The sequence below is a fragment of the Prionailurus viverrinus genome, chromosome D1 (genome assembly GCF_022837055.1).
Source record: "Prionailurus viverrinus isolate Anna chromosome D1, UM_Priviv_1.0, whole genome shotgun sequence".
Classification (NCBI taxonomy): Eukaryota; Metazoa; Chordata; class Mammalia; order Carnivora; family Felidae; genus Prionailurus; species Prionailurus viverrinus.
The window spans coordinates 6259972-6286345 of record NC_062570.1 but is presented as its reverse complement, the minus strand read 5'-3'; the positions used below and the strand labels follow the sequence as shown (position 1 = coordinate 6286345).

General features: G+C 39.1%; 1 protein-coding gene across 1 annotated transcript in view; it reads left to right on the top strand.

Annotated features, from left to right (window-relative positions):
* The window catches only part of CWF19L2 (CWF19 like cell cycle control factor 2), a 150368-nt gene that overhangs the window by 18521 nt on the left and 105473 nt on the right, over positions 1-26374 (top strand). The window contains exons 5-7 of the mRNA XM_047878862.1: positions 136-255; positions 6765-6858; positions 14793-14908. Of these exons, the coding sequence (XP_047734818.1) occupies positions 136-255; positions 6765-6858; positions 14793-14908 (330 nt within the window). The remainder of the gene's footprint in view (positions 1-135; positions 256-6764; positions 6859-14792; positions 14909-26374) is intronic.

The window sequence follows — 26374 nt, the reverse complement described above, 5'->3', positions numbered from 1 at the left end:
ACTTGTTTTAAGTTAGGCGAATGTAGGATATGATCCAGGTTTCAGTGCCCCCAGAATCCCTGCTGTTATTACCAAGTGTTTATTTTCACTTCTAATCAATTTAGATTGAAGTGACTTTTTTTTTTTTTTAAACAGAGAGATGAGTGGATGACTGTTGATTTTATGTCTGTTAAAACTGTGTCATCATCGTCGCTCAAAGCTGCAAAGGAAACTGTCAGGAAAATAGAGCGAGAGAAAACCCAAGCGCTAGAACAGGTAAGAGAATATTTCAAATGCTGTAACTTGTAGTTTACCTTTACTAACCAGTGAGACATTTAGGTAAATGCAGTTTTGCTTGTGAAGTATTATTTTCTCTGCTGTGGTAGTTAATAATATTAGTGGGAACAGCTATGAAGTGTGATAGAAGTTCTAGTGAAATGAATCTTCTGTAGGAAGTCAGCTGAATGCTATGCTAGATTTATAAATCCCAGGCATGTATCATTGCCTGAGTATTGAGTTTGGTTCACGGCATGGATTTGTAATGGTTTCACTGCTGCCTGTGTGGTCTGAGAATCTTCAAGGTGAGAATTTCTTTTAAAGCTCTCTTGTGTTGGTAGTGCCTTGAAGTGCTTGGCAGTGGTGAACCCTGGGGCTCTCTGGAGGACCGCAGTGTCGCTGTGGGCACCACGGGTTTTCCAGAAACAAGCTCATAATGTGAAATCACAAAATACATGAAAATACAAGGCTGGTCCATGAATGAGAGGCTTCTGAGGTAATGAGCAGTAGAATCAGACACATGAAGGCTTTATCTGTTGGGATATTTAATAGCAGTATACAGTACCAGTAGATGTGGAAAATGTAAGAAGGAAAAGATTATTATGAAGGCAGATATGAGAAAGAGCCAACAAGAACTTGTAGAAGTGAAAAACACTACCGTTGGAATTAGAAACTCAGTAGATGAGTTATCAACAGATTGAATACAGCTGAAGAGAGAATTAGTGAACAAGAAGATCATCCTTAAGAATTTACCTTGAACACATCATAGAGAGACAAATGAACAAAAAATGTGAGAGTGATGGTGAGAGTCCTGTGATCGGTGTTGTTTTCTCCCTCGTCCTACTGTCCAGTCTAATTTTAATTCTGAAAGTGTGGGTGTGGCACGTGGTAATGGCTTATTAGCTAAGCAGCTCTCCACACGGAACATTGAAGTCCAGGGAGTTTTGGAGCATCTTGGCTGAGCTCTGTAAAATATCTTTGTCTTTGAGACCTGAAGGAGTTGGAGTCATGGTATCAAAAGAGGAAAGGGTTAGTGCATGTAGCAGTAGGGAGGTAATCCGTGGACAGTGGAGCCTGCAAAGTCTGGAACCGGTAGTACCCATTGTCATTACAGGCTTGCTTCTGAAATCGTGCTCCGCTGTTTGCAGGCACGAACGTTTTGGCATGTTGGGGCAACCCTGGCTTGTGGTCTTCTGTTTTGTTCATATCCTATTCTGGCCTATTCTCCATATCAGACAACAGAACATAGTAAACCCTTGACTATCTTTACAGAGTGAAATAGTGATCGGTTATTCTTAGAAATTCTGTCCCATAAAGCTATCTTCATTTTCCTATGAAATGGTAATAGTTTTTTCTTGCTTATCTCCCCCCCTTTTCAGCTTTGTCTTCAGGATTTCTCACTAACATAATCTTTTCTTACAAATTCTTCTATAAACTTCTCTGATTCAATTACGTCTGCATCTGTTGCTGTGCCCACATCTTGTCCTGTGTCTCTGTACCGTGTTTTTCATTCCTGCTGCTCCTGCTTGAGTTGAGTTGCCGCTTAATCAGCTGTATGTCTGACTTGGCCTCTCGTTCCTCATTTACCTCCTCTCTCCTGGAGCTGAGTTAATGCGTGTGACGAACTGAGGACAGCCTCTGGGACTAAGAGCCATTCGTGGTTAGATGTTATTATGGTTCCGGCCCTGATTTACTCTTGCGTGGGCAGTTTCAGTGCCCTCTTCATTTTTCACTCCGCATCCTACAATGATGTCAGGTCAAGTGTTTGACAGGACAGCTCTGGTCATGGCGTTACTCTGTGTAGAAGTCTTCAGTGATGCGAGTTGAGGGGAATGTCTTCACCATTTCTCATGTTTCTTTTTGGGTGGAAGAAGCTCCACTAGTGGTTATCTCACGTCACCCTCTTTCCTCATTCTGTCCTTGAGGCTCTGCAGTAAATATTCTTCTGGAGAATTTGGAAAGAATATACCTGGCATACTTGGCCTAGCCCAGCCTTGCCTGCTTATGGAACAGGCTGCCTGCAGGGACCATGTGGGGAATCGGTTGCTGTGGGTTCGGTGCTGATCGTACCTGGGAAAGTGCCTCATTGTGGGGTTCACTTAACAGGCCCGTTTGGTTTTTACTGAAAGAAAAATTCTCTTCCGATTAGCCTTCACCAGCAATAAAGGTAGTTTTTGTCATTTATCTCCTTATGTTTTTATTGCATTTCTTAACTTGCTCAGAGGCTGGGCTGAAAAAATAAGGTGCTGTATTTATTCTTCTCCCCTAAAGACCCTGTCCCTCAAAAGCTGCTGTAAATAGAATTCAGACACATTGGATTGGACTCTTTCTCTTAGGTAATTTGTACCTCAACTAGGCTAGTTTAACCACTGTCCCTCATATTTCTCTGCAAATTCCTATCTCTGTATTTTTATTCATTTGGTTCTTTCTTTCCTCCTTCCTTCCTTCCTTCCTTCCTTCTTTCCTCCCTCCCTCCCTCCTTCCCTCCCTCCTTCCCTTCTTTCCTTCTTTCCTTCCTTTGTTTCTTTGTTTCTTTCTTTCTAAGTTTATTTATTTTTGAGAGAGAGAGAGGGAGAGAGAATCCCAAGCAGGCTCTGCACTGTCAGCTCAGAGCCTGATGTGGGAGTCGATCTCACGAACTATGAGATCATACCTGAGGCAAGATCAAGAGTCAGATGCATAACCGACCAAGCTACACAGGCACCCCTCATCTGGTTCTTTCTAAGTGAATTAGAAAGTCTATATGTCTGCATCTTGTTTATCCTTCAAGGCCTAACTTGATGTGTACTATGAAATTTTTCCTGTTTGCCTTAACTGAAATAAATCTCTTCTGTCTTTATGTTTCCATAGCACTTTGTTCCTTTACTTTATAGTACTTGTAGATTTCTGTAAAGTACTGTGATTTAGTAGTTTTCTCTGATTTCCCTTATGAGATTATATACTTCTTGAGAAACTGTGTTGTTTATATCTTCCTTAGCAGCTAGAAGAGAACTCCATGTGTAGTGCCTTTTTTTTTTTTTTAATATATTTGAAAGTATAGAAGATTTATTATTCCTTTCCCTGTGAACTTACCTTGCTGCTCTGTAAATCCTTGGATTTAGTTCGGATGTTTAAAGCCTGTAGTAGTTTCTGATTTTTGTTTAGGTAACAATTCAGACTGTTGGGAGCACAAGTAGATCATCTAGACTATTGAGTGACAACAGCCAGTTTTCAAACACCTGGACATCAGTCTGAGTGTACTGTTCTCTGCACATGATTATATTCTTAACATGTGATAAACATTTGGTTTATTTTGAGGAAAAAAAAGGCCCTTGTCTTAGAATCAGATGTTGACTCTAGTAATGAGAGTGTGGATAACATGAAGACAGTGGGAAGGAGTCTAAAATGATGGTCCTGAATGGAAGCTTCAGTGTGAAGCATGTTGATTTTATGTCTTTTCTTGTTTTTGAGGATGTCATTTCTTTGGTGTTCCAGCCTGGTGTTCTTCAAAAGTGGGTCATGTAATTGACCTATTGCAGTCAGCACTTAAAATATAAAATGTCAGCAGTTTTACATGTGATAAATATACATTTTGTTTCCTAAAACCTTTATTTTGGACACACACGCACACACACACAGACTGTGTATAAACACACACATACAATCTCTCTTTGGGTGAAGGTCACAAAAAAGTGTGAAAACAAATGCTCACGGCTGTGTCTTTGTCCTCTGGGCCGCCTCTGCCTGCACTGTGCTATACGCTGTCTACCTGTGGCATGTATTTGTAGACCTCGTCTGTAGAGCATTGTACAGACAAATACCCACTTTTCAGCCTTCTTTTGCCAGCAGGAGGTGTCCCACCCCAGTCCTGAGCTTTGTGTGCTGAAGCTGGCTCCGTCCCCATCTCACTGTGGCACTCGTAGTGTTTATTATCTTACACAAACTGAGGAAGGGCTGTTGCTTTCTGCCTGCACATAGAGCCCAGTAAGGCCTGGGTTTCCACTTTGCATTACCTTTCTGGTCCATGGAGGTGTTTATCTTGTCTTGAACTGAAGTATGTTTTATATTTTATGTTTCTTTTCTGTTTGTCCTGAGCAGGGAGGTTGTGATGAGTGAATGGAACCTTTATAGGCCATTTTGACTTGAAGGCTTGAGTGTGTTTTAGAGATTGAATCATATTTTGGTTCATTCCTTCTAATCACCGTGCAGTCTTTCATCATCTAACTGTGCCATCCTGTAGCTGTCCGTTTCTTGTGGTTATCTGTGGACATTGGCACTGGTTGCTGTCTTTCAGTGTTACACACGGTGCCAGACGAAGGTCCTTGTGTGGACTTCTCCTTGGTGCACACCTAGAAGAGTTGTTGCCAGGTTATAAGGTACTCACCTGTCTTGTGTAGATGGTCGCTTACACTGCCCTGACAGTGTGCGTTTCTTTACCGTCCTTAGCATCTGTATTGTCAGACTTGTAAATTTTCATCATGCTAATTAATAGCGAGAGATGGCATTTCATTGTTTTTTCTTTTTAATATTTATTTGTTTTGAGAGAGAAAGAGAGAGTGTGACTGGAGGAGGGACAGAGAGAGCAAGAGAGAGAATCCCAAGTGGGCTCTGAGCTGTCAGCACAGGGCTTGATGTGGGGCTCAAACCCACAAACCGTTGAGATCATGACCTGAGCCGAAGTTGGATGCTTAACCTACTGAGCCCCCCAGGTGCCTCTCTTGTTTTTTTTTTTTTTTTTTTTTTTTTAAGTTTATTTTTATTTATTTTGAGAGAGAGATAGAGAGCAAGTGGGGGAGGGGCAGACAGAGCAGGAGACAGAATATCCTAAGGAGGCTTCATGCTGTCAGCCTTTTGAGACTTTGATGTGGATCTTTGAGTGTCTGCACAAGACCACTGGAAGAAACACCTTGATTTTAGATGCTTTGAGATTTTGTAGTAGTCTAACAAGGGAGGTGACAGAATCTTTTTTTTTTTTTAATTTTTTATGTTCATTTATTTTTGAGACAGAGAGAAACAGAGCATGAGTTGGGGTAGGGGCTGAGCGAGAGGGAGACACAGAATCAGAAGCAGGCTCCAGGCTCCGAGCTGTCAGCACAGAGCCCAACGCGGGGCTCGAACCCACCAACCATGAGACCATGACCTGAGCTGAGGTCAGACGCCCAACCAACGGAGCCACCCAGGCGCCCTCAGAATCTTTTTTTAATTTTTCTTATTTTTTTGGTACAAACTACTCTAAGAAGTCAAATTCTTATGTTTTTGCCTATCCTTCCACGTTAACCTTGAACTTAAATTTTGTACTTTGAAGATTCTCTACTTTTTTTGTCAACTCATGAATGTATTTTAAAAGCTTTAAAAAAGTTTTATTCACCATTTTTTTGTTTTCAATAATATGGTTGGCTCATATTACTAGAAACTGACATTGAACTCTCTTCATTCTTCTCCATCGAGTTGCCATTATTAATTCTAATAATTATTGTTGTTAGTCCTGGAAAACATTTTCTGGCCTCCTCAGGTCAAGTCAGGTACCCCTTGTATGTGGTTCTATAGCGCCCTTTACCTTCATAGCACTTCCTGTATTGGAATTGCTTAATTGTCTCTCTCCTTTCTCTAGACGGTCCTTTCTTTGAGGGAAAGGACTCTGGCTTCTTCATTGCAGCCCCAGGGCCCACCACCGTGCTTGGGACTCGGAAGGCACTTGGTTTGCGACAGGGCTACTGTCATCTCTTTGCTGATTATTACCACAGTCGTCTGACTGGATTCCTGCCTCTGATCTTGCTTTCCTGTACTCTTTCCTCTACTCTGAACCCAGTTTGCTCTTTGTGTAATTCAAAGCCGATCACTTCCATGATTCACCACCGCCCTACTATGAGAGCCCAGTAGCAGTTTCAACTGGCTTACGTGGCCCTTGTCCCTGGTTATTCTACAACCTAATGTCTTATCACTACTCACTTATGCTTCTAGGTTTTAGACAGTCTCAATTATTTTAAGTTCCTTGGAAGTGTTATGTTTTCTGTTTCCTCTAGGATTTTATAAATATGCTGCTACTCCTCGCTGGAGCATCTCTGTGCCTTCTTCCCCCACAAAAGAGGATTTGGCTAATCCCTGCTCCTCTTTAGGTCTCAGACTGCATGTACTACTTCCTCTAGGAAGTCTTTGATTTGCCAGTGTGAGAGGGGTTTAAGTAATGTGTGGCTATAGCACTCTGCACTTGGTCCTCAAAACACTTGTCAGTTACTTGTTAATTGTCTCCATTCCTCACTATCTCCTAATCTCGCCAGGGACGAGTTAGGCAGATTATTATATCTTCTGCATCTACCACAGTTTTGATTCATAGTAGGCGTTCATTGGAAGCATGGGACGAATGTTAATTTAGGCATTATTTTTGCAAGTTGCAGAAGAGTGTGTCTTAGGAGTGTTTTCATTATTTGTCCAGGTTTACACTTGTTAACTGAGTCTCATATATTATTGATTAATGTATTTTATGGCGGCTTTTTAAAAAAATTATGACCTCTGAAAACGTTTTGTTCTAGTCCAGACTGCTGGAAAGAGAACTGAATCCATACTGGAAAGATGGTGGTACAGGTCTTCCCCCAGAAGACTGTAACGTGTCATCAGTTACTAAAGGTATCTCTACATTTTGGTTGTAGCCACACAGGCGTTTCTTGTAACTTGGTATTCCTAAGGGAATGACCAGAGTTTGTTGGTAGATTGGGAAGATCTGATTATTTAAATATCACGTGTTTCTGTGTAGTGCGGTGGTTTTAAGTCTGTAATTATCTGTGCTTATTTCTGTATTTGAAAAACAACTGTAAGTTTACTGATCATCTGATGTGGAATCCGGTGGTTTCATATTATGAGCCTCTATGGATTATTATTGAAGGTTCAGATTACATAGGACAAAGTAAATAAAATGTGTGCGGTCTTTTGAGGCCTTGTTTAAATTTAGTACCTGGAAAGATTGATTATGTTAATTATATATGTTGGGGAGGAAATTGATTAAATCTATATTTTTATACTTGATAATGTTTTCATATTTCAGTGTCTGTTTTGAATGGATTAATACAAAGTATGATTTTGTGAGGATATAATAATGCTTTGGGTTGTTACATCCTGTAACAAAATGTAAAAAAGCGGTATGTCTGACCTTTTATGAAAATAACGTATAAATATTAAAGATGTGATTTCATATGTTCTTTAGAAATTCCTACTTTGCCAGCATTCATAAAACTTGTTATTTACCTTGGATAGTGCTGTTATTTTCCAACAGATGGAGACAAAATATTTAAGTGTCACATAATCACACTTGATAACCATAATTTAAAAAATATTTATATGCCAATTAAGTGTTCATTGACACCTCCATGAAAAGTTCATTCAAATACAATTGACCCAGTGTACAGATAGTGGCATTGTAAGTTAGGGTGTTATCTTTTCATCTTAGTGATTTACCAGAATACGTTCCTGCTTTTTGTTATATCTTTTATTTTTATTGTGGCCATTCATAAAAATTCTTCTTATATTTTATGTAGAGATGTCCCTAGAGCCCCCTTCCAGTTTCATTTGTATTTTTTTCTTTAGCAGTTTTGCTGAAGTTATTAGTAATTGTAGCATTTTCTTTATTGCCTTTCAGCACTGGTAGAAATGTCTCTGCTGGGTTATATCATAGTAAGTGTAGTCACACAGGAATCTCTTTGAGATACTTTTTTTTTTTTTTTTTTTAGACACTTAAAAGCGAAAGCGTAGGGCAGTAAGTTAGCTTCCTGAACCATTATTGTGTTGGGCTAATTTTACGATCCAGGCTTTTACCAGCACTCTTGTCAGAGGGCAGTCAATAAATTCATCTCTGGGGAAAACTTAGAACTGACAGACTTAATCTTTGGGTTTTTTGCAGTCAATAGGTTCTTAACTTCTTGAGTGTGGGAGACTCAAAGTTCTACCTTACGTGGTATCTTTCAGTTGAAACAGCATAATCAAAGACGCTAGGAGAAAAACGACCTAATATGAAGCTTTTGGAAAGCCTTTCTTTCCTCTTCATATATGCTTTCACTGCTCCCCTTTCCTATATTATTTAGAAGGAAGAAAAATGACAGAAGGCTTCTTTCCATCAGACGTTCAGATCCCAGAGTTGAAATTAAATTAAAAACTTTTTTTAATGTGTATTTATTTTTGAGAGAGAGAGAGAGAAAGCGCGCAAGCAGGGGAGGAGCAGAGAGAGAGGGAGACACAGAATCCGAAGCAGGTTCCAGGCTCTGAGCTGTCAGCACAGAGCCCATTGCGGGGCTGGAACTCAAAAGCGATGAGATCATGACCTGAGCGGAAGTGAGATGCTTAACCTCCTGAGACACCCAGGCACCCTTGAGTTAAAATTAAGTTTTAAATGATCTGCGGGTTTTACCACATATGCAGGTAGTATAGTCATTCTGTTTAGACCAGTGGTAAGGCTGAAATGGTTAGGCACCCAGAAGTGTTGTAACTTTAATATTAGGGAGTTGTGTTTGTTGGTCACAGTGTTAGAGTTAAGGACTCAGATTTTGGAGTTAGGCTGTTTGAGATTGGAATTTTGGCATTTCCACTTACTGCTTTGTGATTTGGGGAATGTTTCTTGACTTCTCTGAGTCCAGTTTACTCATTTTTAAAGAAGTTTTTATTTAAATTCACTTGCCTAACATGCAGAGTAATATTAGTTTCAGGTGTACAATATAGTGACTCAACACTTGCGTACATCACCCGGTGCTCATCACTGCAAGTGCATTCTTAATCCCCATCACCTGTCCCCCCCCCCCCCCCCCCCCCACCCCACTCACCTCCCCTCTGGTGACCATCATTGTGTTCTCTGTAGTCAAGAGTTACAGCCCTAGTTTTTAATTCCTGTTTTACAGTAAGAGTTTAAGTAAATTCCTCAAGTTCATGGCTAGTAAGTATCCAAACCACAGTTTGAATCCAGATAGTTTGGCTCCAGAGCCCGCTCACTTCCCAGCATGCTGTTCTGTGCCTCTCAAAGCTGGAGACAGAAGTGTACTTTCATCCTCTATTTGGTCATACATCTATGCCTGAATTTTTTTCTAGAGTAAGCATGTATTTTGTATTTGGAAAAAAAGAAAAAAAAAACTATTTGAAACCAGCCAGTTTAACTTGGTGTCAAGTTCATGCATTTAATTTTCTGCCAAATTGGCAAATCCTGAAGTTAAGAAAGATAGCCGCATAAGGACGTACCCGCACACAATAAAAACCCTAGGCTGATTCAATATGGTATTAAGTCATCAGGTCCCATTCTTTAGGGGTAGAAAGTAAGAGTTTTTGTGGTGGTGTTAGTTGCCAAGGCTTCACCCTTGCGTATGGAACCAGATTTTGCATCTCAAAAGTAGAAAGCTAATCAGAATTTTCTCGCTCAAAATATTTTTAAAGGGGAATGTCCTTTATGTAGTATAAGATGGAAAGAATTAAAAAAAGTTTGTCATCTGTACCTGAATCAAGTCTGCCTTTCTCTGCACGACCACTTGGCTGTGCTATCTCTTGATTCTGCTCTTGCCTGCTCTTCGGTGATCTGCTTGCTACCCCTGTAGCCCATGCTCCCCAAGACGACCATAAGCAGGTCCTACAGAAGTAAAACCAATCCTGTCATAGGCCTCCTCCTGTAACATTCTTCAAGGGCTTCCCATTGTTCTTGGGGTAAGAACAAACACCCTTCTGGAGGCCAGTGATTCCTTGCACCCTCTGCTTTCTGGCCCCTGGTGCAGTTCCTGCAGCCTTCATTGAAGGGCCTCAGGGCCTTTGACAGGTTACCCTCCATTACCTAAAGAGCCCCTACTCCTCTGTCACATCACTGCTGTGACATCCTCTGCGAGACTGTTCCTGACCCCCGGACCAGGGCTGTTCCCTGCTGTGTGTGCTAGCTCTGTGTCCCCTTCAAGACCCTTACTATTACGGTAGCAATTTTACATGGACTCATGTGGTTATTTGAATGTCCATCTCATCTGTAATGAGATTATGAGCTCTGTGCTGATAGGGTGGCTGTTTTGCTTACCTTTTATCCCCAGTAGCTAGTACAATACCTTTCCCAAGTGAATAACGTGACAGGCCGCTGAGCCAAAGTGCTATGTGAAACAAAATATGAAAAACAGCATCTTGGTGAATGTTTGATGTTTTATCATTCCTTCCATTATTACCCAGTTAAGCTCAGTTTGGAAATGAAAATAGAAAGGAAATGGTATATTATCCAGTTAACTTATTGAATATTACCTACAGAATATGTATGTACCTGTATTTTATGTAAGAAAAAAAAGGGTTTCTCAGTCTTTACATAATACCCATTCTGTGTAGGAATAATAGTAGTCAATGTTAAATACAACTCTATTTTTTAAAAATGGTGCATCTTTATATCAGAACATTCACGGGACATCACCTCTTAACCTAAATTTGCAGTAAAAGTTGTTTTCAGAAATAAGTGTTTGTGAAATTGACAAGCTCCAGTAAATTCTTAAGGCAAATAACTATAAAACCTGGACAGAAGGCTCCTTAGTTTCACATCGTCTAGAAATAGCCTCACAAATCATTTGGAAAATCCACCTAGGGGTAATCATAATAAACCACATTTCCCATTCATTTTTGAAGCCAGTCTTGCTTGAGAATTGATCAGACAGCACCTGTTGCTGAAGATAGCAATAAGGCCTGACCCTGATACTTAAGCTTTGATTCTGGATCAGTTTTCTGGCTTGGGCTGGTCAGGAGTCACTTCCTTCAGAATCTTCATCAGTGAACTGAGGCAAGTATGCACTCACGTTATCTTCTCTTACAGCTCTGCATCCTTTTCTGGTAGAGAGAGGTTGTCAATACCCAGCTGAGATGCATTTACTGTGGCTTTTGTTTTTAAGAGGTAGCACAGCGTTTTGCCACTGGAAAGGCAGAAGTGACCTCTCAAGGCATCCAGGGCAGTGTGGGTAGAATACAAATGGAAACCAGTGGGAATCCCACAGGAAGTCCAGAATCAGAGGTTGTCGGTGCTGCCTTTGAGGAGACCTTCAAGGCCAGCTAGAAAGGGAGCTTCCCATACCACCATATTTGTGAATCTAGAGAAGCGCCCAGCCCCGCCCACTGCGGCAGGTCTCGGGCCAGGTGCGGTGCCCAGGGCACCTTCATGGGAGCGCGGTGTGGCGCCAGGTGCACTGGAACAGGTGTACCTCTCAGTGCGGGGCCAACCAGCTAGGACTGCTCAGCACCTGCGTGTCCTACTCCTTGGACACGCACAGGAAGTTTATCACTTGCCTTGTTGGTGCCATCACCCCGGGAACATGGTGGCCGGTCTTAGGTGGGTGCTGTGAGGATCCAGGGAGGAGATCTTCCAGCAAAATATCTGGGATACAGTAAAATAATGATGACAGTGGCAAATACTTGTCCTTATGATGAAATGTTTTGGGAAAATGAAGTTTTCAACGGTTTGGTTTGGTAGTGATTGAGGTGCCATGTTTTTAAAAATCAGTTCATTAGTCTTGATCTTTTCCCCTTAGAAAAAATTAAGTGGACAAGTAAGTAAACTGTTTTCAGCGTTCATACAAAATTATTTTTAACCATATTTTAGCAGTGGGAGTATTTGTACAGTTTTAAAGTACCTGCAGCACATTTACACGTGAGCTCATTTTCGTAACAACCGTGTAAAGGTAGCAGAGTAGGTGTTACTGTCCTGAGTGTTACAACGCAGGAGAGTAAGGCTCAGAGTGGCCGGGTCGTTCCTCTAGTCAGAGGGGTGGTCCTGGGACCAGGTCTTCTGATTGCTGGCCCACGTTGAGTTGCTCTGGATTCTTCACTACAGGACTGGATGTGTTACCATGGAGTTAGTAGACATTCTTGCTTACAAACTGTTCTCATGTATTTTTGTTCTTTCCAGGATGTTTTCCCCTCTGTTTTTTGACTTTTAGAATCTTCTGCGTTGGAAGAAATTTCATAGGCAGTTTAAATCAAAACTGCCCTGTAATACAGATGAAGAAGCAATGATTCAGTCAGTGACTTGGTTAAGATCTTACAACTAGTTTATAGGAACAGTGAGGTTAATATCTTGGTCTCCTGATATTTTGTTTGTTGCTATTTTATATTTGTCTTATGAGAAATGTGGGGAATGGAGCTTGGATTCATTTGGTTGTGTTTTGTGTATACCAAATAACCTTTAATTATGATGGAAGCATGTACTTTTAGTCTCTTACATTTTGACCTCAGATATAGGTGTATATATGTTGTATACTGTGAGTTTATTATAATTATTTGATATATCTTTATCTCTGCATAAAGGTTAGCGACTATGTTTTATTTATTTTTTACTTCCTACTGTGTTTAACACATTTTCATATTTATAGTAAATATTCACTAAATATTTGTTAGAATGAATTTCATGATAGATGGTGCTGCAAATTGGTATTTTTTATTTGTTTTTAAAATATTTGGTGATTTTTACTGTTAAAAATATTTCATTATTGTCATCTCTAATTATAAGATTAATAAGACTATTGAAATAGAACATACAATCAACTAAAGATGTAATATTATTGAATAATTTTTTTAATGTTTATATATTTTTGAAGGAGAGAGAGAGAGAGAGAGAGACAGAGTGTGAATAGGGGAGGGGCAGAAAGAAAGGGAGACACAGGATCTGAAGCAGGCTCTAGGCTCCGAGCTGTCAGCACAGAGCCTGATGTGGGGCTCAGTCTCACAAACCGTGAGATCATGACCTGAGCTGAAGTTGGACGCCACCCAGGCGCCCCTAAAGATGATATTATTGTATAAATATTTCTAAAATTGTGAGTCTTACTCATACCTGAATTCATTGAAAGGTTTATTCTTTTTAGAGAAAAAGATTTTTTTAACGTTTATTAACGTTATTGAGAGAGAGAGAGAGAGACAGAGCATGAGCATGGGAGGGGCCGAGAGACCGGGAGACAGAATCCGAAGCAGGCTCCATGGTCTGAGCTGTCAGCACAGAGCCGGACGCGGGGCTCGAACTCACAAACTGCGAGATCATGACCAGAGCCAAAGCCGGATACCTAACTGACTGAGCCACCCAGGCGCCCTGAAAAGTTTTTTTTCTTGTTTGAGTTTCTTGGTAAATGTCAACACAGAGGAATAAAAGTCTTCCTTTTTCTCTGAGCTTTTTTTCTCTGAACTGTGTTAATATACTGGTGATTGTTAAGGAAATCTTGTCTTCACTCTGCCCGTCAGCATTTTTTCAGTTTCGTAGATAATTCTTTGAAATAAACTTAATTGTGTAACTGGGATGTTAATATAGGTATTATTGATAATGGGTTTCTCTTATCCTCGTGTAAATTGAGGATTTAGACTAACTTCCTTGAGTAATTGCATTGTTAATTTTGAACTCATACATTGTATAAAATAAAAAAGGAGTAAGAGCAAAATAAACTTGAAAGAAAAGTGAATCATTGAGTTAACTGGACATCTAGGTTTCGAAGTACGAAGTATTTTAGATCTGTAAAGAGAGACTTCTTTTCTTAGAAGAGATTGCTTAACAAAGATAGATTTTTGAGATTTGAGTGAGACTGCAGTTAGAGGATTGAAAAATCTTTTTTTTTCCCTTTAAACTTTTTAGTAAAGTCTAACACATACAGAAAAGTACACAAATCGTTAAGTATACAGTCTGATCATTACTCCAAAGTGAAAATACCCGTGTAATCAGCACACCTTTTGAGAAACAGAACATCATTAGCATCCCACAAGCTGCCTTGTGGCGCTTCTGGTCACTCTGCTCCTGTCAGAATAGCCACTGCTTTGGTTTCTAGCACCAAAGTCCATTTTCCCTGGAATCCCATAGTAAGTACCATTGTTCCCTTTGGTTTCCTGCTTCCTGTGTTCCCATTTTCAGAATCACCCATGTTATGCACTGTTGTAGTCATTGATTTCCATTGCTGTGTATTTTATGCGCGTAAAAGTGATGTGTGTAGAAGGAAATACAAGCAGCTTAATAAAGTTTGTTGAAGGCATTCAGATTTTCATAGCTGGCAGTCATGACTATAATGGAATAATTTGTTTTGGTTTGCCTTTCAGTATTCTCTTCTGTAATTTCCTCATTTGTTCTTTGTTTTGTTTCTGAGGTAACTTTTTCCTCTTCTCTGTGTGTACTTTCATCCTTTATTTCTGGGCATGCCCTCCCTGCTTTTATCTTTGTTTGTGGACATCCAGCTCCTTGTTTTAAGCCTGATCTTTAAATTTTACGTGACCTTCCATTTAGAAATAATCCATCTCTCATTGTTGTATAATTCTTTATCTTTGTATAATTTTTACTACATATTATCTTTATTGTTATTGTTTATATCCTTTTATCTTTATACTTTTAGATTGCACTTTTTTTGAGGATGGTTTAATTTTTGCCTTCCTCAGTCCCTAAAATACGTACCTTGCATATATAGGTACGTAAATAATATATTGAATTTTAAATGCACTTATGGTTCTTTTATGTTCAAGGAAGAATAACTTATACTTTAAGAAATTGTTAGAGAAGCAATATTAATTCTGTTATAACTACATGAAAAGTATAACTGACATTTAGTACTGGAATTTAGTTTCAGTGGTAGAAGATGGTGGATTGAGCTGGCTGAGGAAGTCTTACCAGAGAATGAAGGAACAAGCTGAGAAACAGAACAGATGTTTTGAAGACATTGTGGCTGAAAGATATGGGGTAAGTACTGGCATTAAGGAGACATGTATTATATTCAAAGTTATATGAGAAATAATGTCTGTAACTTTGTCAGTGTTTTGTGCCATGAAGCTCTTCTGAATTAAATGGGTATGAAATCTCAACTCTGTCTACTGCTGAAGCCATTTTCTGCCTTTTTTTAATTGTGTAAACTTCTGTAGCATATTTTTATTGATATGATGAACATAAAACTTAAGTGTGTGTGTTTAATCTAAAAATAACATTTTCTCATTGTGAGAAAATTTAAATAATGCAGGAAATCCCCCAATATGCCTCTTGAGATAAGCACTGTTGAAATTTTGGTATATTTCAGAGTTTTTCTTTATTCCAGAGATTTTATTTTCCAGAGTTTTGAAATACAAGTTTTTTTTTTGTTCTTGTTTTTTGTTTTTTTGCTTTCTTTTTATTTATTTTTTATTATTTATGTATTTATTTATTTTAACATTTTTTTTTGAGACAGGGAGAGACAGAGCATGAACAGGGGAGGGTCAGAGAGAGGGAGACACAGAATCTGAAGCAGGCTCCAGGCCCTGAGCTGTCAGCACAGAGCCCAACGCGGGGCTCACACTAACAAACCAGCAGATCATGACCTGAGCCGAAGTCGGCCGCTTAACTGACTGAGCTACCCAGGCGCCCCTGCTTTCTTTTTAAAGAGAGAGAGTGTGTGCACACATGATTCTTTAGAACCAGCTCCCCCATTTACCAAGTGTGGATAATCTTTCTATTTCAGTTGTTAGTAATGCCCTTTTGTTTTTTAATTTCTAGCAAAAGCAGATGTAGAAAGTAGTAAGATTTCAAATTTATGGGCAAGTAAAAAAAAAGTGAGAGAAAAATCATATTTATTCTGGAGATTTTTAAAAAATGTTTTATTTATTTTTGAGGGAAACATGAGCGGGGAGGGAGCTGAGAAGGGGACAGAGGATCCGAGCATCTGAAGCAGGCTCCATGCTGACAGCAGCAATCCCAGTGTGGGGCTTGAACTCACCTTTCAGATCACCATCTGAGCCAAAGTCAGCCGCTTAACCCACTGAGCCAGGCAGTGGCTGGGAGATTTTTTTTTTTTTTTTTTAATGTTTGTTTATTTTTGAGATAGTGCCAATGGGGGAGAGGCAAAGAGAGAAGGGGACAGATCTTCCGAAGCAGGCTCTGCCCTGACAAACTGGAGATCAAAACCTGAGCCAGAGTCCGAGGCTCAACCAGCTGAGCCACCTGGGTACCCCCAAATCATCCTTTTTTTAAAAAAAAAGAATGCTTGTGAGGATAGAGGAAGATGGCGGCGTAGGAGGACGCTGGGCTCACCGCGTGTCCTGCTGATCACATAGATTCCACCTACACCTGCCTAAATAACCCAGAAAACCGCCAGAAGACTAGCAGAACGGACTCTCCGGAGCCAAGTGTAGACGAGAGGCCCACGGAAGAGGGTAGGAAGGGCGGAGAGGCAGTGCGCGCTCCACGGACTGGTGGGAGGGAGCCGGGATGGTGGAGGGGCAGCCTGCCCTGCAAGGCAGAGCCCCCGAATTCTGACTTGCAAAAGCAGAGGGGCTGGATGGAGTGTGTTCTGACAGCCAGCTGGACTTAACATCTGGAATGTTATAAGTCAACAGCTCTGCTCAGAGAGCGGGAGGGCTGGAGGACAACCAAAAGGAGAGTTGTTGAGCCCTGGAAGACAGAGCTCAGCTCTGCGGGGAACAAAGGCACTCGGAAGCGCCATCTCCCTTGTCCATCCCCCAGCAGAAATCCCAAAGGGAACCAGTTCCCGTCACCGAACTTGCTTGCACTGCGCAAACACCCAAGGCTGTGCTTCTGTGGATCCGTCCCTCCGACGGGTCTGCCTGCCTGCCTCCCAGTGCTGCAGGGCCCCTCCCACAGTGGACCACCGATGGCAAAGCGAGCTAAGCCCGCCCCTCCCGCCCCTATGCACCTTGCGGATCCATCACAGCTAATACGCCCTTGGCCAGGTCCCATCCAAGCAGCACTATAAGCCTGGTAGTGTGCAAGCAGTCCAGACAGGGGCCACTCCACTCCACAGTGAGTCCTGCCCCTCGGAAAGGGGAAGATAAGGTACACACCAGTCTGTGGCCCCAGCGGTGGGCTGGAGTCAGACATCGGGTCTGACTGTGGCCCCACCCACCAGCACAAGTTACTCAAGACAGCACAGGGGAAGTGCCCTACAGTTTGGAGCCACCGCAGGAACTACCCAAAATGATAAAATGGAAGAAATCTTCTCAAAAGAAACTCCAGGAAGTAGCGACAGCTAACAAATTGATGAAAACTGATTTAAGCAATATAACGGCACAAGAATTTAGAATAATAGTCATAGAATTAATCGCTGGGCTTGAAAAAAGCATAGAGGACAGCAGAGAATCTATTGCTACAGAGATCAAGGGACTAAGAAATAGTTATGAGGAGCTAAAAAAATGGTATAAATGAGGAGCAAAATAAAAAGGAGATGGCCATAGCATGGATTGAAGAGGCAGAGGAGACAATAGGTGAATTAGAATATAAAATTATGGAAAAAGAGGAAGCTGAGAAAAAGATAAAAAAATCCAGGAGTATGAGGGGAGAATTTGAGAACTAAGTGATGCAATGAAGCACAATAATATCCATATAATAGGGATGCCAGAGGAGGAAGAGAGAGAGAAAGGGGCTGAAGGTGTACTTGAAGAAATCAAAGCTGAGAACTTCCCTGATCTGGGGAAGGAAAAAGGCATTGAAATCCAAGAGGCACAGAGAACTCTGTTCAGACGTAACTTCAATCGATCTTCTGCACGACATATCATAGTGAAACTGGCAAAATACAAGGATAAAGAGAGAATTCTGAAAGCACTAGGGATAAACCGGCCCTAACTTACAAAGGTAGACACATAAGGGTAGTAGCAGACCTATCTACTGAAACTCGGCAGGCCAGAAAGTAATGGCAGGAAATCTTCACTGTGATGAACAGAAAAAATATGGAGCCGAGAATCCTTTACCCAGCAAGTCTGTCATTCAGAATAGAAGGAGAGATAAAGGTTTTCCCAAACAAACAAAAACTGATGGAATTCATCACCACTAAACCAGCCCTACAAGAGATCCTAAGGGGGATTCTGTAAGTGAAATGTTGCAAGGACCACAAAGTACCAGAAACATCACTACAAACATGAAACCTACAGACATCACAATGACTAAACCCATATAATAACACTGAATGTAAATGGACTAAATGCGCCAACCAAAAGATATAGGGCATCAGAATGTATGAAAAAAAACAAGACCCATCTATTTGCTGTCTACAAGAGACTCATTTTAGACCTGAGGACACCTTCAGATTGAAAGTGAGGGGATGGAGAACTATCTATCATGCTACTGGAACTCAAAAGAAAGCTGGAGTAGCCATACTTATATCAGACAAACTAGACTTTAAATGAAAGGTTGTAACAAGAGATGAAGAAGGGCATTATATAATAATTACGAGGTCTATCCATCAGGAAAAGCTAACAATTATAAATGTCTATGTGCCGAATACGGGAACCCCCAAACATATAAAACAATTCATCACAAATGTAAGCAACCTTATTGATAAGAATGTGGTAATTGCAGGGGACTTTTGTACTCCACGGACAGCAATGGATAGATCATCTAGACACAGGATCAATAAAGAAACAAGAGCCCTGAATGATACACTGGATCAGATGGACTTGACAGATGCATTTACAACTCTGCATCCCAAAGCAACAGAATATACTTTCTTCTCGAGTGCATATGGAACCTTCTCCAAGATAGATCACATACTGGGTCACAAAACAGCCCTTCATAAGTATAAAAGAATTGAGATCATCCCATGCACACTTTCAGACCACAGTGCTATGAAACTTGAAATCAACACAGGAAAAAGTCTGGAAAACCTCCAAAAGCATGGAGGTTAAAGAACACCCTACTGAAGAATGAATGGGTCAACCAGGCAATTAGAGAAGAAATTTAAAAGTATGTGGAAACAACTGAAAATGAAAATACAACCATCCAAACGCTTTGGGATACAGCAAAGGTAGTCCTGAGAGGAAAATACATTGCAATCCAGGCCTATCTTAAGAAATAAGAAAAATCCCAAATACAAACTCTAACAGCACACCTAAAGGAAATAGAAGCAGAACAGCAAAGACACCCCAAACCCAGCAGAAGAAGAGAAATAAAGATCAGAGCAGAAATAAACAATATAGAATCTCAAAGAACTGTAGGGCAGGTCAATGAAACCAAGAGTTGGTTTTTTGAAAAAAATAAACGAAATTGATAAACCTCTAGCCAGGCTTCTCAAAAAGAAAAGGGAGATGACCCACATAGATAAAATCATGAATGAAAATGGAATTATTACAACCAACCCCTCAGAAATACAAGCAATTATCAGGGAATACTATGAAAAATTATATGCCAACAAACTGGACAACCTGGAAGAAATGGGCAAATTCCTAAGCACCCACACACTTCCAAAACTCAAACAGGAAGAAATAGAAAGCTTGAACAGACCCATAACCAGTGAAGAAATTGAACCATTTATCAAAAATCTCCCAACAAATAAGATTCCAGGACCAGATGGCATCCCTGGGGAATTCTACCAGAGAGAAAGCAGAGATAATACCTATCCTTCTTAAGCTGTTCCAAAAATAGAAAGGAAGGAAAACTTCCAGACTCATTCTATGAAGCCAGCATTACTTTGATTCCTAAACCAGACAGAGACCCAGTAAAAAAAGAGAACTACAGGCCAATATCCCTGATGAATGTGGATGCAAAAATTCTCAATAAGATACTAGCAAATCGAATTCAACAGCATATAAAAAGAATTGTTCACCATGATCAAGTGGGATTCATTCCTGGCCTGCAGGGCTGGTTCAACATTCGCAAATCAATCAATTGATACATCACATTAATAAAAGAAAAGAAAAGAACCATATGATCCTGTCAATCAATGCAGAAAAAGCATTTGACAAAATTCAGCATCGTTTCTTAATAAAAAACCCTCACAAAAGTCAGATTAGAAGGAACATACTTAAACATCATAAAAGCCATTTATGAAAAGCTCACAGCTAATATCATCCTCAATGGGGAAAAACTGAGAGCTTTCTCCCTGAGATCAGGAACACGACAGGGATGTCCACCTCACCGCTGTTGTTTAAATGGTGTTGGAAGTTCTAGCATCAGCAATCAGACAACAAAAGGAAATCAAAGGCATCAAAATTGGCAAAGATGAAGTTAAGCTTTCACTTTTTGCAGATGACATGATATACCTGGAAAACCGATAGACTCCACCAAAAGTCTGCTAGAACTGACACATGAATTCAGCAAAGTCGCAGGATACAAAATCAATCTACAGAAATCAGTTGCATTCTTATACACTAATAATGAAGCAACAGAAAGACAAATAAAGAAACTGATCCCATTCACAATTGCACCAAGAAGCATAAAATAGCTAGGAATAAACCTAACCAAAGACATAAAAGATCTGTATGCTGAAAACTATAGGAAGCTTATGAAGGAAATTGAAGAAGATCCAAAGAAATGGAAAAACATTCTGTGCTCATGGATTGGAAGAATAATATTGTTAAAATGTCAACACTACTCAAAGAAATCTACACATTCAATGCAATCCCAATCAAAATTTCACCAGCATTCTTCTCGAAGCTAGAATAAGCAATCCTAAAATTTGTATGGAGCCACAAAAGACCCCAAATAGCCAAAGTAACATTGAAGAAGACCAAAGTGGGAGGCATCACAATCCCAGACTTTAGCCTCTACTACAAAGCTGTAATCATGAAGACAGCATGGTATTGGCACAAAAACAGACACATAGACCAGTGGAATAGAATACAGAACCTAGAATTGGACCCACACAAGTATGGCCAACTGATCTTTGACAAAGCAGGAAAGAATATCCAATGGAAAAAAGACAGTCTCTTTAACAAATGGTGCTGGGAGAACTGGGCAGCAACATGTAGAAGAATGAAACTAGACCACTTTCTCAGACCATTCACCAAAATAAACTCAATATGGATGGAGGACCTGAATGGAGATAGGAAACCATCAAAATCCTAGAGGAGAAAGCAGGAAAAAGCCTCTTTGACCTCACCCGCAGCAATTTCTTACAAGACACATCTCCAAAAGCAAGGGAATTAAAGGCAAAAATGAACTATCAGGACCTCATGAAGATAAAAAGCTTCTGCACTGCAAAGGAAACAAGCAACAACACTAAAAGGCAACCTATGGAATGGGAAAAGATACTTGCAAATGACATATTGGACAAAGGGCTAGTATGCAAAATCTATAAAGAACTCACCAAACTCCACGCCTCAAAAACAAATAATCCAGTGAAGAAATGGGTAGAAGACATGAATAGACACTTCTTTAAAGAAGGCATCCAGATGGTCAACAGGCCCATGAAAAGATGCTCAACGTCGCTCCTCATCAGGGAAATACAAATCTAAACCACACTCAGATATCACCTCATGGCAGTCAGAGTGGCTAAAATGAACAAATCAGATTATAGATGCTGGTGAGGGTGTGGAGAAATGGGAACCTTCTTACACTGTTGGTGGGAATGCAAACTGGTGCAGCCGCTCTGAGAAACAGTGTGGAGGTTCCTCAAAAAATTAAAAATATATCTCCCCTATGACCCAGCAGTAGTACTGCTAGGAATTTACCCAAGGGATACAGGAGTCCTGATGCATAGGGGCACTTGTACCCCAATGTTTATAGCAGCACTCTCAACAATAGCCAAATTATGGCAAGAGCCTAAATGTCCATCAACTGATGAATGGATAAAGAAATTGTGGTTTATATACACAATGGAATACCATGTGGCAATGAGAAAGAATGAAATATGGCCTTTTGTAGCAGCGAGGATGGAACTGGAGAGTGTGATGCTAAGTGAAATAAGTCATACAGAGAAAGACAGATACTATATGTTTTCACTCTTATGTGGATCCTGAGAAACTTAACAGAAACCCATGGGGGAGGGGAAGAAAAAAAAAAAAGGTTAGAGAGGGAGGGAGCCAAACCATAAGAGACTCTTAAAAACTGAGAACTGAGGGTTGATGGGGGGTGGGAGGAGGGGAGGGTGGGTGATGGGTATTGAGGAGGGCACCTGTTGGGATGAGCACTGGGTGTTGTATGGAAACCAATTTGACAATAAATTTCATATTAAAAAAACATTGCTTGTTAAATTTCAATGTATTCATTTTTATAGATTTCTTTCCTGTTTTTTATATACTTTTAAAATAGTTTTTTAAGAGCAGGCTCATGGAATACATTCTGGGTTTTTTAATGTACTAATAGAGGCATAGTTGGATGTCAGTAAATACACATTTTAATGACCTTAATATTTTAATATATATTTGTATGGATTTGCCATGTATTTATTTACTTAATGATGGAGTGACATTTTTATTTTATTTTCCCCTGTTAAATAATATTGTAGTCATCATCTTTGTTTAATGCATTTTGTAAACTCACCAGGTTACTTTCTTAAGATGAATTACTAAAAACAAAATTGTTATTTGAAGGATAGGGATACTTAAAGTGAGTTGTATATTAACAAATATCTCTACAAAAAGGATCAAACAAATTATATTTTCATTACAATGACTCTTATCACATGATTTTGTTAGTCTTCATAGTGTGCTACTGTGCTAAGCAGATTTTTTTTTTTTTTTTGCTTTTATTTTTGCTTACTAATGCACTGGAATGTTTTTTCATATTTTTTTGGTCATTTGTATTTTTTTTTTAATGTTTATTTATTTTGAGAGAGGGTGCATGAGAGTACGCATAGAACTAGCGAAGGGACAGAGTGAGAGGGAGAGGGGATCCCACATTGCAGAGTGTGATGTGGGGCTCAAACTCATGACTGTGAGCTCATGACCTGGGCTGAAATTAAGAGCTAGATGCTCAAGTGACTCAGCCCCCCGGCGTGTTGGCCACTTTTATTTTTAAGTGAATCGATTGTTGATGACATTTACCCATTTTCCCTTTGGGATATTGATTGCTTTAAGATCTTTTAATCTGTTGTAAATTTTTCTCTCAGTTTCATGTTTAGTTTTTACTTTGTTTATATTTGCTATGGGTAGGTTTTGAACATTTTTACCTAACAAAATCCATCAGGTTTTTCTTTCATCACTTAATATTCTTGCTATAATTCACTGAAAGGCTTTTGTTACCCCAAAAATCATAAAAATGTATGTCTGTATTTACTTTGAGTATTTGCTCAGTATTTTTTATGGGTATCTTTCATCTTTTTGGAATATATTTGTGTATGTTGTAAAGTAGGTTTCTAACTTTATGTCTTCAGATAGTCATTTATAATATATTGAATAAGTTTTCCCAGTACTTTGAAATGACACGTTTATTATATATTAGTTTGTCTTTTATAAAATGAGTCTATTTTACTGTCAAATCTATTCTGTTGATTTTTCTGCTGTTTCCTGGAATTAGTATCCTACTCTTATAATTATTGTTGTTTTCAGTAACTCATGCAGATAGTAAATGATTAGTGAACACCTACTGTGTGGCAAGGTCAGTCTTTTTTTATTAGTTATTAAAAAATTAGCTCTTCATTCTTACACATTTTTCGGTTGTTGTTAAATGTAAAAAAATTGTTAAAAAAATGCATAGAAATTGTTTTGTCAAGTTCAAGCTCAACTGAAACATTTTCCCAAAATTTATCATAAACTTACATATCTTTTTGGAATTTTGATTTGAATTTAACTAAATTTAACTAAATTTAACTAAATCAGGGATGATTAATATCTTTATAATGTTGAATCATCCTAAAATGTTGGACATTTATTCAAATTTTCATTTATATTCTTCAGTAAATTTCTCTGTGTAATTACTATGCATGTGTCCTTAAGGTTTAAAAATCTTTTTTTCTATTTTATATTGAATCTTTTTTCCTTTGTGGGTTCAGGCTTGCTGTTGGTGCTAGAAGGCCATTATTCTAAACTCGCGTCATTAAATCTAATTTTTTAAATTAGACTCGCGTCATCTGGAAAGATAGTTATATACAAATGATTTCTTTGCTTTATCCCCTCACTATTAATGATGTTTGATCTTTTTTGTCTTCTCAAAATAGAATTTCAGAACTTTGATAGAAGCCCTGGAAGCTAGTTCTCTTGTTTTTCCATGTAAATGCTAGCTTCTTGCATTTAAGATGAAGATTATCATCTGTAAAAAGTATCCTTGCATTCAGAGTTTAGTAGATAGTAGAGGTGTTCTTTTGTTTCCTTTTTTAAAATTATAAATGGGTATCTTAATTTTTATGAAATAGCTGTTGTGATGTCCTTTGAGATGATAGGATTTTTTTCTTTCAGTTGATAATGAGATGAATTGTGTTAATACATTTCCTAATGTTAGACTGCTCTTGCATTCTTTGACTCCTATTTGATCATGGCATTTCCTTTAATATGCTACTAAATTAAATTTGTTAATATCTTATTTTGAACTTATATCTTCACTTACATATGTAATGGCCTTCAGTTTTCTTCGTATGTTATTTTTATTAAATTTTGATAGGGTTATTATAAGTTTATTATTTGAATTGTGAAGTTTGTTATAATTTCTGAATGCTTTAGAACAGTAAAAACATTGGCTTTGTAGTCAAATAGTCCTTAATTTCAATATACGTTTTCTTCCTCTTTTGGTGTGTGGCCTTAGCTTCCTTTTCTCCCCGTTATAAAAACACCTCTATTAAATAGCAACCTCGTAGGATTCTTGTGAGCATTAATAATAATTTGGGTCCTTTTCATGTGCCAAACACTGTTGAAGTGCTTCATGTATAATTAATTTAATACCACAACAGTACTATTATTATTTTGCAAATGAGGAAACTGAGGCAGACAGAGGCTAAATAACTTAACCAAGATTAGATGGTTAATCAGTAGATTTGAACCCCTAGGTATTGTCTCCTAAAACTCACTTAAATGATGTAAAATAGGTAATATAATGAGAATTGGATAAATTGTGGTAATTGGTGTTTTTTTTTTATCATTACCATACTTTATTGACTCTAAGAAGCCACTAATGGTAGATACACCATTATTTCATGTATCAATAAGAAAGTAAAAAGCTGCCTTTAAGGCAATGTTTTCATTATGAAACTGCCCTCCCTCCTGCCCCAACCCCCTTGGCTGCCATCATTTCTGTTCTGTTCATATTGTTACTTGATTTAAGAAACATGTCAAATCTATAATTTTAAATAATTAAAAAAAATGAAACATTAGGGATTATCTCTGCTTAGGCTAAGATAATAATTTTACCATATTTTGATCCCCCATCTCACCTTTCAGACTTGGTTAAAATAATTTGAAAAAAAAATTTTAAGTTTTAAATTTCAGTTTGTTAACATATTGTGTAATATTAGTTTCAGGTGTACAATGTAGTGATTTAGCCCTTCCAGACATCACTCTCTGCTCATCACAGCAAGTGCTCTCCTTAATCCCCATCACCTGTTTCCCCATCACCCCACCTACCTCCCCTCTGGTACCCATCAGTGTGTTCAGTATAGTTGAGAGTCTGGTTCTTGGTCTGCCTCATTTTCTCTCTCTGTCTCTCTTTTTTTTTTTTTTTTTGGCCCCGGTTGCTTGTTGGTTTTGTTTCTTAAATTCCACATATGAGTGAAATCATATAGTGTTTATCTTTCTCTGACTGACTTATTTCGCTTAGCATAATACTCTCTAGCTCCATCCATGTTGTTGCAAATTGCAAGATTTCTTTGTTTTTTATGGCTGAGTAATACTCCATTGTGTGTATACCACGTCTTCTTCCTCCATTCATCAGTCAGTGGATACTTGGGCTGTTTTCATAATTTGGCTATTATAGATAATGATGCAATACACATCAGGGTGCATGTATCCCTTTGAATCTGTATTTTTGTATTCTTTGGGTAAATTCCTGGTGGTGTGATTGCTGGATCGTAGGGTAGTTCTATTTTTAACTTTTTTTTTTTTTTAATTTTTTTTTTCAACGTTTATTTATTTTTGGGACAGAGAGAGACAGAGCATGAACGGGGGAGGGGCAGAGAGAGAGGGAGACACAGAATCAGAAACAGGCTCCAGGCTCTGAGCCATCAGCCCAGAGCCTGACGCAGGGCTCAAACTCACGGACCGCGAGATAGTGACCTGGCTGAAGTCGGACGCTTAACCGACTGCGCCACCCAGGCGCCCCTATTTTTAACTTTTTAAGGAACCTTTGTTTTCCACAGTGGCTGCACCAATTTGTATTCCTACTAACAGTGCAAGAGAGTTTCCCTTCCTCTGTCTTCTCACCAATACCTGTTGTTTCTTGTGTTGTTGATTTTCACCATTCTGATAGATAATAATGTAATATCTCATTGTAGCTTTGATTTGCTTTTCCCTGATGATCAGTGATGTTGAGCATCTTTTCGTGTGCCTGTTGGCCATCTGGATGTCTTCTTTGGAAAGATGTCTG